At 36.7% G+C, this 13,367-nt stretch overlaps 1 protein-coding gene across 1 annotated transcript in view; it reads right to left on the reverse strand.

The window, feature by feature from the left end:
• The window catches only part of LOC121426612 (mucin-5AC-like), a 97,581-nt gene that overhangs the window by 46,200 nt on the left and 38,014 nt on the right, over positions 1–13,367 (reverse strand). Inside the window, exons 15-19 of the mRNA XM_041622970.1 lie at positions 12,668–12,893; positions 9,130–9,176; positions 8,844–8,909; positions 5,648–5,908; positions 455–759 (exon numbers count right to left, since the gene is read on the reverse strand). Coding sequence (XP_041478904.1) covers positions 455–759; positions 5,648–5,908; positions 8,844–8,909; positions 9,130–9,176; positions 12,668–12,893 — 905 coding nt within the window. The remainder of the gene's footprint in view (positions 1–454; positions 760–5,647; positions 5,909–8,843; positions 8,910–9,129; positions 9,177–12,667; positions 12,894–13,367) is intronic.

The raw sequence follows: 13,367 nt of genomic DNA on the forward strand, positions 1-13,367 counted from the left end.
GACTTTCAACTGTATTCTGATTTTCAATATGATCGCATTCATTTATGTAGAACTTCTTACATATTTGTGGCAAGGTTGAAACAGGGACTGCTTGATGATTGTCAAGAACATCATCAATAGGCCCTATTGACTTTCAACTGTATTCTGATTTTCAATATGATCGCATTCATTTATGGAGAACCACTTACATATTTGTGGCAAGGTTGAAACAGGGACTGCTTGATGATTGTCAAGTACATCATCAATAGGCCCTATTGACTTTCAACTGTATTCTGATTTTCAATATGATCGCATTCATTTATGTAGAACTTACATATTTGTGGCAAGGTTTAAACATGGAATGCTTGATGAACATCATCAATATAACAAATAATATCATTATCTTCAACGAGTATCTTCAATGAGTATTCTCATTTGCAATATGATCAAATTTTTTGAAGGTAGTACAACTTACAAATGCGTGGCAAGGTTGAAACATGGACTGCTTAATCATGGCACATGAATACTCCGACCAGAGCCTCCGGCCAGGGTTTAATTCACAAGCATCTTCAGCGGGTGTTGTACTTGGACAAGATGCACTGATTTTCCAACTTTCGGCAAAGGAAACTGGGCTGGTCTCCACCATATTCCCCCTAGGCATGAGGAAATCATTTTCGCTGTTGCCGTCAAAGTTACCACACAATCCACATAGCTTTTTTCTGTAATACGGGTGAACTTTCACGTATACACTCATAGCCCTATCCCATCGAAGTTCGACGTCTGCATTTAAGAGAAATCCCATAAAAAAAGACAGGTGTGAACTACTTGTATGCTGCATGTACATGTTAACAATCTCTCAACACTTTGATATGTACAAAGTGGTGTTGTTTGCTCGATAAAAAAAATGTGAGGAATCCAGGGGGAACTTGGTTAGTGGTGAATGTTCATTTGCTCATGCTGCCCCAGTTTTATGGTACAACCTTCAACATTCCCAAATTTAAAACGGCTATTACCGTTTACCGCTCGATGTGTGTATTTACTGATCAAATATAGCATGGCATTTCTCCCTTATCAATCAGCGCGTCTGTAATCATCACCTTATTGTTACTTTTCCAAAATGTACATAAATTTAACAAAGATCAATAATATGTCTTCTCTTTTCAGCTGGTTTGAGGTGTAAAGGAGCATGTGGTATGTCTTTTTCAATGACTCTCATTATCACTCCCATGCCCATCTACAAGTTTGTATAGCTACAACTATTTCTGAGGTTTTGATTGTGGTAATCGAATTGCATTCAACCATTTAAACTATATTGTTTAATTTTTGCAAAATTTGAACAAGGCAAAAGCGATTTTGTGTTTCGCCCACTTATGAAAAATAACCAGAAATATTGTGATTTGAGAGGGTATGCAACAGAACTGTATCAAAACTTCATCGTGAAATAACACTTTTCATAAGAGCCTTGCACGTAAACTTTATTGTTGACCTGAAAATGACCTTTGACTATAACAATGACCTGAAAATGACCTTTGACCTTATCATGCGACCTTCGACTGCAGCATAACATGCAGGTCGTGTAAAAGTACATCTACCATCCAAGTTTTGTTGATATGTGACTTACAGTTGCAGAGTTAGGTGTCATAAGAGAGTCTTGCATGTAAACTTTAATGTTGACCTGCAAATGACCTTCGACCTTACCATGTGACCTCCGACTGCAGCATAACATGGAGGTCCCCTAAGTCAAACTACCATCCAAGTTTAGGTGAAAAGTGACTAATGGTTATGGAGTTAGGTGTCATAAGAGAGTCTTGCATGTAAGCATTAACATTGACCTGAAAATGACCTTTGACCTTACCATGTGACCTTAAACTACAGCATAACATGCAAGTGCGCCCAGTCCATCTACCATCCAAGTTTGGTTGAAAAGCGACTTACAGTTGTGGAGTTATGTGTCATTAGGTTTGTGACGGACAAACAATGTTTGGATCCCTCAGTCTCCTCGCCTTCACCTCTGGTGGGCGAGACAAAAATGGGAAATACTGGGAAAACTTCACAATATCTATTTCTGTAATAGATATAAGTACAAGGCAAAAGCAATTTTGTGTGTCGCCCACTTATGAAAATACATGTAATCATGAATATCATGATTCGCAAGGGCACGCAACAGAATTGTATCAAAACTTCATTGTGAAATGATTAGGATGGAATACCACTTGTCATAAGAGCCTTGCACATAAACTTTAATGCTGACCTGAAAATGACCTTTGATCTTACAATGTGACCTCCGACTGCGGCATAACATGCAGGTCCCCAAATCCATCCACCATCCAAGTTTGGTTGAAAAGTGACTTACGGTTGCTGAATTGGGTGTCATAGGAGTCTTAATTGCAAACTATAACGTTGACCTGAAAATGACCTTTGACCTTACCACGTGATCTCCGCCTGCAGCACAACATGCAGGTCCCCCAAGTCCATTTACCATCCAAGTTTGGTTGAAAAGCGACTTATGGTTGTGGAGTTAGGTGTCATAAGAGAGTCTTGCATGTAAACTTTAACGTTGACCTGAAAATGACCTTTGACCTTACCATGTGATCTCCGCCTGCAGCATAACATGCAGGCCCCCAAGTCCATCCACCATCCAAGTTTGGTTGAAAAGTGACTTACGGTTGCGGAATTGGGTGTCTTAGGAGAGTCTTAATTGCAAACTATAACGTTGACCTGAAAATGACCTTTGACCTTACCACGTGATCTCCCCCTGCAGCACAACACGCAGGTCCCCCAAGTCCATTTACCATCTAAGTTTGGTTGAAAAGCGACTTTCGGTTGCGGAGTAATGTGTCATTAGGTTTGTGACGGACGGACGACAGACGACGGACGACATTTGGATCCCCAAGTCTCTCCTTCACCTCTGGTGGGCGAGACAAAAATGTGTACAAACTATTGTGCATTAATGTGGTTCAATGTAAAATGCACATATTTTTGCTGGTACAAATGACTCACAAATCGTGCCCATCCCCCCCCCCCCCCCCCCCTCCTTTGACCCTAATATACATAAATCTTAAATTAAACATTTGTAGTCTTCAATATTTTGGCTTATTCACTGAAATGCACATAAATTTAGCCAATATTTATCTTCTGATAAAATAACACATTAACTTTCCTTACAAGGGAAATAAGCAGTTAGTGGACGTTGGTCAATGTATGTTGAAGCAAGATTGTAGTCACATGACTTATCTAATGAAATTGTCATAGGCATGTCATACAAAGGGTCATTCTGGGCCCTGCTGCATAAAAACAATGGAAATGCTGATCAATCCATTCAATGGTAACACTGATCAATAGCCAATCAAGGATTCCATGCAAGTTACCATTGGATGGCAAAGTTACCATAATGGTAAATTTAACCCTTTGAAGCCTAAATTATTAGGAGCGGCGGTGACCCATACCCTGAATTATTTGCATGTTAATCGACCACATTCACAAACTCCCATGATTCAAGACCCAAACGCATCTTCGCCCCACTAGTACCCGGACCAGGCCGGCTGAAGTTGTTTACTTTCTTGTAGACCTAGTCTACAAACAGAAATTTCAAATTTAGTGTCTGTTTTGGGCTCAAAATCACTGTTTTCACTAAAGCCAGATATATCAATTGCTTCCCCATAGTAAGCACGAGACTCGCTGATAGTGCTGCAAGTCAGGCGGCATGTTCGGGTTCGGTTCGGCAGGGTTCAGCAATTTTTTTCCGAACTTTGGTTCAGTTCGGAGTTCGGCAATAAATGCCAAATTAAATTTAACATATAAAAAATAAAGATCGCCGACCCACAAACTAATAATCTCATGGAAGATCTGTCATATATTTATAATAAATTTTGTTTCTTAAAAGAATAGTTATGAAAATTGTTGAACTTTCTTTTGTTTTAATCTTTAAACAAAAAATAACAGTCATTTCTACTTTCATTTTTAAAATGAAAATTAAAAAAATCAAAAGAAAAAAATATTGATAACGAGAGAATCAGGACAGAAACAGAATTACAAAGATCAGAATATTTTTTTTCATGATTATTTCATGTAGCTATGATCATGATCGATTACGATGTCATTGCCAACGCAGCTTCTCAAATTGGAAGGTGTTGATCGGGAATGTCGAAACAGTAGACAAACAACCTCCACTCAACTGTTATTATACCGGTAAAATTCACATTCCAAAGAATATGAGTGTTTTAGAAAGTCCCTTTTTTCTGAAAAGTGGTAAAATCTGGTCAATGAATTACTTTAAAAAGATAAAAATATCAGTCCATTCTTGGTCCAGAAAGATCGACGCTACGTGACTTCAAACATATTTCCAACACGAAAATGAGTACATGGGACTGTACTGTGTATTTTAGTGTTGTGAAATCACTCGGCGTTGATCGTCAGAACTAAGATGGAACTGATAATCTATCATTTCATTTTCAGTAATTGACCAGATTAAACCACTTTTAAGAAAATATTGACAACGGAAAAACGTTTCAAGTTCGGAATACGAATTTTACCTGTATAATAGCAACCGAGAGCATGTTGTTTGGACTTCCTGTTTCAACTTTCCTTACCAACCATTTCCGGAACATCGATCAGGGAACATGCGTTGATTTGGTTTGATTTTTATCTTTTCTGTTTTTTCACCCTCATTCCTTCATGTCTTATTTATTTATCTTTTATATCAATATGGAAATTTCAGAAGGTGGAATATATATACTTTTTACCGTTACTTTGTCAGTCACAAGGAATTAATTTATGTCTTGTCTTTTTCTTTTTTGAATACAAAACAATTAAATGTACGTCCGATTACAGCAATACGTAATTCAACTACCCTTTTTAACTGAGTTAAGCTGAAAATGTCCCCACATTTTATAAGGAAAAAAATATATTCATGTTTATAAAAAAAAATGAAAATGATAAAAATTTAATCAAACAGAGACCGAAACTGTCATACTTTGTCATTTACGAGGAATGAATTCTTTTTCTTTATTAAATACAAAATGATTAGGTCCGATTACTATCACGATCGATTACGGCAATACGTAATTACACCACACTTTTATACCGAGTTTAGCTTCAAAATGTCCCCTCATTTTATCAAGAAAAAATATATTTATAATAATAAAATATTCTTACGTTGATAACAGTTCAATCAAAGACGAGATGGGAGCTATCATAATGGATTTTAAAAATATACTGAGTGGAATTCTTTGTGCACAATCACTAACCAATATATATATTTTTTTAAATTTTATAGTTAAATCTATGTAGTCATCGCACTTACGCATTGCATATTAACATACTTTTTTTACCGAACTTCCGAACCAGGCCTTTGCATTCGGTTCGGTTCGGAAGTGCCAAGTTCGGTGAACTTCCGTTCGGTTCGGCGGTTAGGCTGCAGCACTACTCGCCGAGTATTATACCATGCACATACCACACAACCAACCGCAGAAAAGTGGTATATTTGGGCCATTTTTAATACTAAATTCTTCCAAAATCGTTGCCAATCTTGACTGAAATTATCGACAAATATTCCTACACGTACTAGAAAGATGACATCATTTTTAAAAGATCACCTGACATTTAGAATCCATGTTTTTAAGTCACATGGCTCTAGGCCGGTGAAAATGCAATGAAAACGGTGACTTACATTTCTTTTTATTTCCCCATATCACAAAGTAGTACATTCCCTTTTGGAAAGCAGAGAACTTCCTCTTCATGCTCTCCGGTGTGAAAATAGGATCTCTTCCGCGGATCAAGGTCACGGTGGCACGACTTTTTATGGTCATGTTAATGAGCTTGGTACATGAAAAACCAGGCTCTCCACATTCCTCATTTTCCACCGTGATTTGGAAGGTCCCTGTCTCGTTGGCCTGGCATGTGTCTCTAGCTAGGACGTAGCTACAGTCACCTAAAAAAAAACTGAAAAAGAAATAGATTCACATATTTCACAATCCTTATGCAAAAGAGTAGTCAACCGTCACACCCAGCAGTAAAGTCTTTCTCTCTTATTTTATGTACAAACCTCGGTTAATCGGTAATTTTCCTGGGATCGAGTTCTATTGAAAAATCTTTATTCTTTCCCCGAGTGTGGTTCAGATTCATTCTTCAGCCAAATGTACCTTTCATTTCTAAATCTGACTCAAGGCACATGCATTCTAAGAAAAAATGGAAGTCAAAAAGGCCTCTTACGATAATGGACCTTGGAGAAATACATACTGCAAAGAAAATTGAAAATTGTTTTTGCTTGTTGCAGGTGCATTTTTAATTATACAATCAGTGCTTCGTACACCAGCCACAACTGTGTACATGCATACTCCGGCCCATTTGGCCGCATGGTATTTGAAAAAAAAAGTACTCAAGTATTATTCACTTGTATGAATAAATTATTTTGAAAGATACTTCATTTGATAAGAGTTCAATGAGTTGTTTACCCTAATGGCAGTCAAATGTATCAGTGGAGCAGTAACACATGAAATTCTACCACTATTCGCATTCATGCCCGGTGGCACATAAGGCCTCCACACTTTGTTTCATTTTTTGTTGGTATCTAGCACATCCCCTGGCCTCATTCCAACTCTTCCATCCATTGGTGTTTCTCTCCTTCTCTACAGGTCTATGCCATGTTGTTTTTGATCTATCCCTTTTTCATTTCCTATCTGGTTTCCATGTTAGAGCAGTGTAACAATGATGGGTATACCTTTAACATTAGGAAAATTCTCATTTAAAGATAAATGAAACAAGTTGCAGTAAACACTGATTTCAGAAGAAATTCTGTAAAACCAGGCTTAATTGTCATTATATCATCGAGGATCTAGATCTGGTACAGTAACATAAACTGAACTTTGTAACATCTTGAAATTTACGCTGATAAATGTTCACACTGAAGATCACCAACACAGATAAGCGCACATGGGACAATGGATTATTATTGCTTTGAATGTCGGTCTGACGCTTGACCCGAATTCCGTGCTTATTTGTTAATTTCTCAGCAATTACATAATTTCTTCCAGAATCCTTTGGCACATATTTTTTACTTATACAAACAGACACTTTGGTGGTCTTTTTTTATTGGATTCTCTACGAACTCATTTTGAAATCGTTACCACAACTGGCATTTATCTTTAAACTATCAACACCCATGACACCCCAATTTCCAGTTTTTAACCAGATCACAATCCCTCCCCCATCAGCAATCCTTTGCAAGAAATCCTTAAACATACACACTTGCCCAGATGTAATCCACCTTCCCCCCAGGAAAATTGACCCTCACTGCCTGGCAGCACTGGCAGGGAGAGAGGAAGAGAGACATGAAATAGTCCTGAACTTCTTTTGTTTTACTTATTCTAATTTTACAAATTGTGGGTCATTTTGCATTGTTCAAACTTATCTTCATCTAAATTTCTAATCGTTTTTTGAATACGTCAATGTCCCAAAACAAATAGAATACAAATTAATTATTACTAGATTTCTGTCAGCCAGGTGCCAGGAAGCTCTTAAAAGTTTGTTCATACTAGTACGTAAGATGGAAGGCTGCAATTCAACTTCACCTGCTGTGGTCATCATTGGTTGCTGTGTGTTATCAGCTCTTATCAGCTGTTAATCCACCCCTCCCCAGTTTAAACAAGAGAAATGGAAAATCTCCCAAAAACTGAAAGTGGGGTGTCAAATACCCCACTTGACCTCCTATTGACATAAACACACACGGCAATGGGGTTCCTGTGTTATAAGCTGGTGTGGTATTTTTTAATCCTAAATAGACTGGGCTATTTCGACACCTAAGAAGACTGGGGGGGGGGCTGATTCAGCCCCCCCCCCCTTATGATCTGGCATGCGCATTACCCATGGCATTATCTACAAAAATGCAATATCAAATTCTGCGAAAAATCTCATCGATCATTAATTACGCTAATTTATGTGTAAAATCATAAGTTTGCTCTAATTAATAAAATAATGCCCCTAAAATACTAATTTTTGTTTCACATAGTCTAGATAGGCATCTCATCAAATTTGTTTTACAAAAATGTCAACATCACATTTATTTTCCCATGTATTCTATTGTTTTCTTAATTTCTTATGTATTTATTTGTTTTTCAACTTCTTGTTTTTTACTGTTTTTTCAATGGAAATTGTCTGGGACTTTATTTTGGCCATAAACAAGGTAAAATTAATTGATTTTAGCATTAAAAGACAAAATCATGGTACATTTTATGAATTTTGGCTGAAAACACTATTTGCATCGGATTTGTACACGTTTTTGAGTAATTTTTGGTCTGCATGCACTTACAAAATGTTGCGTAATTTCGGAACCGTGTACCCGGGGATCAAAATTTTGGTCTCAAAAGTTGCGCGAGACTTGAAAGTAAAAAGTCAATGAGCGACGCGGTCAAAAAATTTGGAGCAGCGGATTTATCGCGAAAAATGTCGAGGGGGGCTGAATCAGCCCCCCCCCCAGTCTTTTTAGGGTTAAACGGAGGAAACACGTCATGAATAGAGGTGGGCTACAAATGGGTGATACTTCAAAACCAAGTTTTACATATCTCATTGAAGCAGATTGTTGTCAAATCAATGCAACACCATTTCTAAGAAAATCGCTTAATAAATGGGACAGCGTGGGCCAAAATATGATTTTGAGTTGCTTGGCTTAAATGAGCCATCGTTTCTTGAGGATGAAAAAGTGCACAGTTTCATATTAGAAGGCATATTGAGCTCATTCTGGTGTATGTTTATATGTTAACTAGCCATGTATAATAAAAGTATTGACAATATAACCACTTTTATTATCATGCTTCCATTTAACATAAGTTATGATAAAAACAAGATTGATTTTCAGTGAATGAACTTACCCATAAATGCATATTCTTTCCCATCGAATGTTTTGTAATGAGGATCCCCATAGGCCGAGCAGGTACCTAGACAAAAACAATTAGGCCAGGAGAGAAATGATTAATGATTACTGACCAATAACACGTACATGGGCATTTTTCTTAAAGTTTTACCTATATATTTTCAAGAATTTCCTGCTGAAAAGGACCTTGAGTTTCATATTGTGTTCAAAGTCTTAAACAGCAAAATCATCATAATTATCAGCATCCTAATGAAGCATTCATAGAATAAATTTAATTTACAAACCTGGGCAATCCTTTTTCTCGCAGTTCCATCCGCTAGGTTCACATATACTGAAAGGGAAAGAAAATTAATACAGAAATTAGAATTGTCTTTCCAAACTAAAACTGACTCAAAGGATATCTAATTATTTAAAGTGGATGAAATGCGATAAAACTTACTAAAAGCGGTCGTGGAGCGGAAGTGAGAGAGGGTCGAATTTCGCTCACAAAATTGGGGAAAAATCAAAAACAAAAATCGAAAACAAAATAAAAACAATTGAAATCGAAAATGGTGAACGGTAGCGAGCGGTGATGATTTTTTTCTCTCCGCTCCACGACCGCTCCAACAACGCTCGGGTGGTGTGACCAGACCTTTACCTATTTGATCATGATAGTAAATATTGCTTCTGAATTCAATAGTGCAGGATATGCAAGTTCATCTATGTTGGTTGATAATATGGAAAAGTTGAACATTTGTTCTTAACACATAAAGAAAAATCCAAAGAATTCTTAAGATTTTTCTTTATGTGGTGAAAACAAAAGTTCAACTTTTCCTTGGTGTAGGATATTTATGTTATCGAGGGCCTTAAATGAGCTCATTTGTGGAATTCATACATAGTATACCAAGGGAATCAGTTGATCTCAATTTTAAAAATCATATTCCTATTCAGATATCATGTAAATGTGTTATTTCATCTATAAATTAGTTATCAATCACCGTGATAATCAATATAACAACCCATCATTAATACTACATTATGCTGACCATTATCATAAGTGGGTAAGATATTCACAAACTAAGAGATTAATTTGATGATTAGCTTTGAGTCTAGCCCTGTGTAGATGCACTTGAGCATTATAAATGTTAATTAACAAGATTTTGCATGGCTTACTCTCCATCCATAATTAACATGACTTCTTATTAGACCTCCCAGGGGGGCCACTTACATTGACGAGTGGATACCATGCACGACCCAAAAAACACGTAAAAAGGGTGTCTTTTTCAATGTTACGTACGTAATAAGGGTGTCAAAAACACTAAAATAATGAAAAAAGGGTATCTATTTCAATAGGAATGCTACATGTTAAGGGTCACATTTGCGAGGGTATAAAAGTCAAGACTAAAATGTTTTATAAGGGATGTTCTTTTTGCCCCAGGAGTCAACACTATGTGTTAAGAGTACGATTTGCGCGAGTTGGCCTGTACTATCCCCAATGATGTATAGGTAAAGGTGAAACCGACGACCGACCTCTGTGACATAACATTGAAATATCGCTATACTTGTTTAGGGGTTCAATTCAGGGAATACTTGGAAATAGTATCATTTTCTTTCCAATACTTGTCAAGGGTAGGGTTTCACACGCCAATACTTGATAAGGGGTGCATTTTCAGAATATGGAAAATACGTATTTAGGGTGCTTTTTGAGATCTCATGGTCGCGCATGGTATCCACTCGTCAATGGAAGTGCAACCCCCCCCCCCCCCTGTTAGACCTATTACCAGTGGGGTCATCATCACATTTCAAGGTCCATGATCAAATCATTCAGTTGAACTGTTGCTTGAAAGTTGAATGTGACCTTCCACCCAACCCCACAAAGAAAGTTGCTAAAACATAATTTTTTATAATTTATTGAACTTGATAAAACACATCATAAGCTTTTAAATGATACACGTATAAACTTGTCAAAATTGATAACCCACTTAAGTAAATTGAATGCAGAAGAAATTCTGAAAAAATAAGGAGAAATCAAGGTTTGAAGTTCAGGGTTTACTCAAACATTAGATGTGCACACTGTGAAATCTCTGTGCAGTCCAGAAATAAAATGGTATTGAAGAAATTCTAAAATCTCATCTTTTATTTACCCTCACATTTTTAAAGCATAAAACAAAAAAAATCACTTTTCAGATAAGAACATTTTGTAACATTTTTACTTCATAAAACCAAATTACTATTATGGCTCCCAGAGAAAATCTTCCCAGGCGACTTATTAGGGATACTGACTCCGGTGACACCCTCTACAATGCATCAATTCCTTTCAAAATGCAATCAAAATCACAATGGAGAGCTGAGAGACTTTTGTCGAAGGTTGGTGGACAGGGACAGCAGATAATCATAAGATTTACATTGCACGAACAATTGCAAATATGTTGTTGTCCACAGTCAAGAGATTCCCTTGCTGTCCAGGTCCACCAACTTTCGACAAAAGCCTCTCAGCTCTCCATTGTGATTTGACTTGCATTTTCAAAGGAATTGGTGCGTTGTAGAGATTTCTCCCTAAGTAAATGTGAAAAGTCAGGAATGTTAGTTTTGAGGTGGCTGGACACATATGAATAGATATTGGGGATGTGTTGGACATAGATAGATAGATAGATAGATAACTGGTTTATTGATAAAAAACATTTTTGCAACAAAGCCAAACTGCGATAAGTTTACAGAGGTACAGAGGCATTACATAAACATCATAATACAAGAGTAAATTGAAATATTAGTTCAAAAATATATCACATAATCATATATTTGTATTTTCATAAAAAGGGAATACTTTTTAACACAATTTAGAAGTTTATATAATACGAGTTTAGTTTTAAACAAATTATCATATGAATTCAGAGGATAACAAAGAATATGCATGTAGATGAAGGAGAAAAGTAGGTGAAGACGGAAAGGAAGGAAAGGAGAGAAGATAATGAAGTTAAGGAGAGGAGAAATAAGAGAAAAGGTGAAAAGGGAAAAGAATAAAAGAGGAATCACACAGACTGAAAAGTTGATGATTTTATGCAAACATAATCATCATGGATTAAGGGTGGTGAGCTAGTATCCTGGATAATTATACTTAAAGTATAATGACAAAGAGCTATTTGTAATTAGATAAAAATAAAAAATAGCATGAAATTTTGGTGAAAGTTTAAGGAAAATCTATCAACATTGAAAAAGTTTCCAGAACATTATTTTGTGATGTCTTACATGTCTGCAGTTTTTCAGTAAAATTAAGTTTTCAAAAAAATGATATTTTTGTTATTGCACCTTCATTATATAATCAGGCAAATCATTTCACAACCATTCAGCAGGGGTGGAAATCTGTCCCAAAAGGTAGGGGGACATGGGGCTTGAAAATTCAACAAGCAAAAAAAAGAAAAAAGAAAAAAAGAAAGTTAACGCGTAAAAAATAAAAGGTTATTTCGAAGAAAATATATTTGACAAGCAAAAAAAAAGGTTAGCATCCCAAAAATAAGGTCATCTCGTCCTAAAATACATGATTTGTTTCAATATTGAATGATATATTTAAATAGTAGGGGGGACATTTGATATTGTGTCCCCACTACTATTTTGAGTAGGGGGGACACGTCCCCCGTTTCCGCCCATGCCATTCAGGAAAGAAAACAAACTTTAGTCCTCATGAACTGTTACAAATTTTTAATTAATGCATTTTATATTACACAACATATGGGGCAGCTTTCACCAATATTTTCATGACTTTTCTGGTATTTCCACAACAAACTTTTCATCAGGGTGAACTTCCATTTTAAGCCAGCGGATGAATGTATCTTGGGTCATACTCACCAATCATTGCAGTCCATCTTAGTTGTCTCACCATGTTCATATTTCTTGCCGTGGTGGTAGCAGGGACATTCCTCCGTCGGAATGCATTTACCCAATAAGTCGGCCATACCTTCTGGACATACGCAGCCTCCCTCACACAGCTCCACACTACGCACTGGATTCAGAAGTTCACAAGTCTTCAGCACAGCACACTCCGACCATTGTTTATCACTAGGACACACCGGCACTGCAAGAAAATGGGATAGGCAACATAAGATTTTGAGAATAGAGCTTAATAAGAGAAAAATCTCCAGGCTACCCTCCCTTTTTTGAGGCATACAATGGAAGGAAGGGGCTACATGTGTGTATTATATTATACTAGTGGAATGCCTCTGGCAGTCTCACCTGCATTACACGATTTAAAATAGCAGCAGTGCTAACTTTGAAAACTACTATAAAATAATCATTAAAAAAACAACACTCATATAATGACATAATACCACGTTCATTGACCATAGATGACATTTGAACGGTGACTTAGGATATGTCAACTACACCCATGTCCACATTTCATTCACTTCATCCATAAACTTTAAAAGTTATGATGGCAATTCAACAATTACCCCAACATGGCCTAAGTTTATTGACCTTAACTGACCTTTGACCTTGGTTTTGTGACCTGAAACTCACAGAGGATATTCAGTGATACTAGATTACTCTT

The sequence above is a fragment of the Lytechinus variegatus genome, chromosome 13 (genome assembly GCF_018143015.1).
Source record: "Lytechinus variegatus isolate NC3 chromosome 13, Lvar_3.0, whole genome shotgun sequence".
NCBI lineage: Eukaryota > Metazoa > Echinodermata > Echinoidea > Temnopleuroida > Toxopneustidae > Lytechinus > Lytechinus variegatus.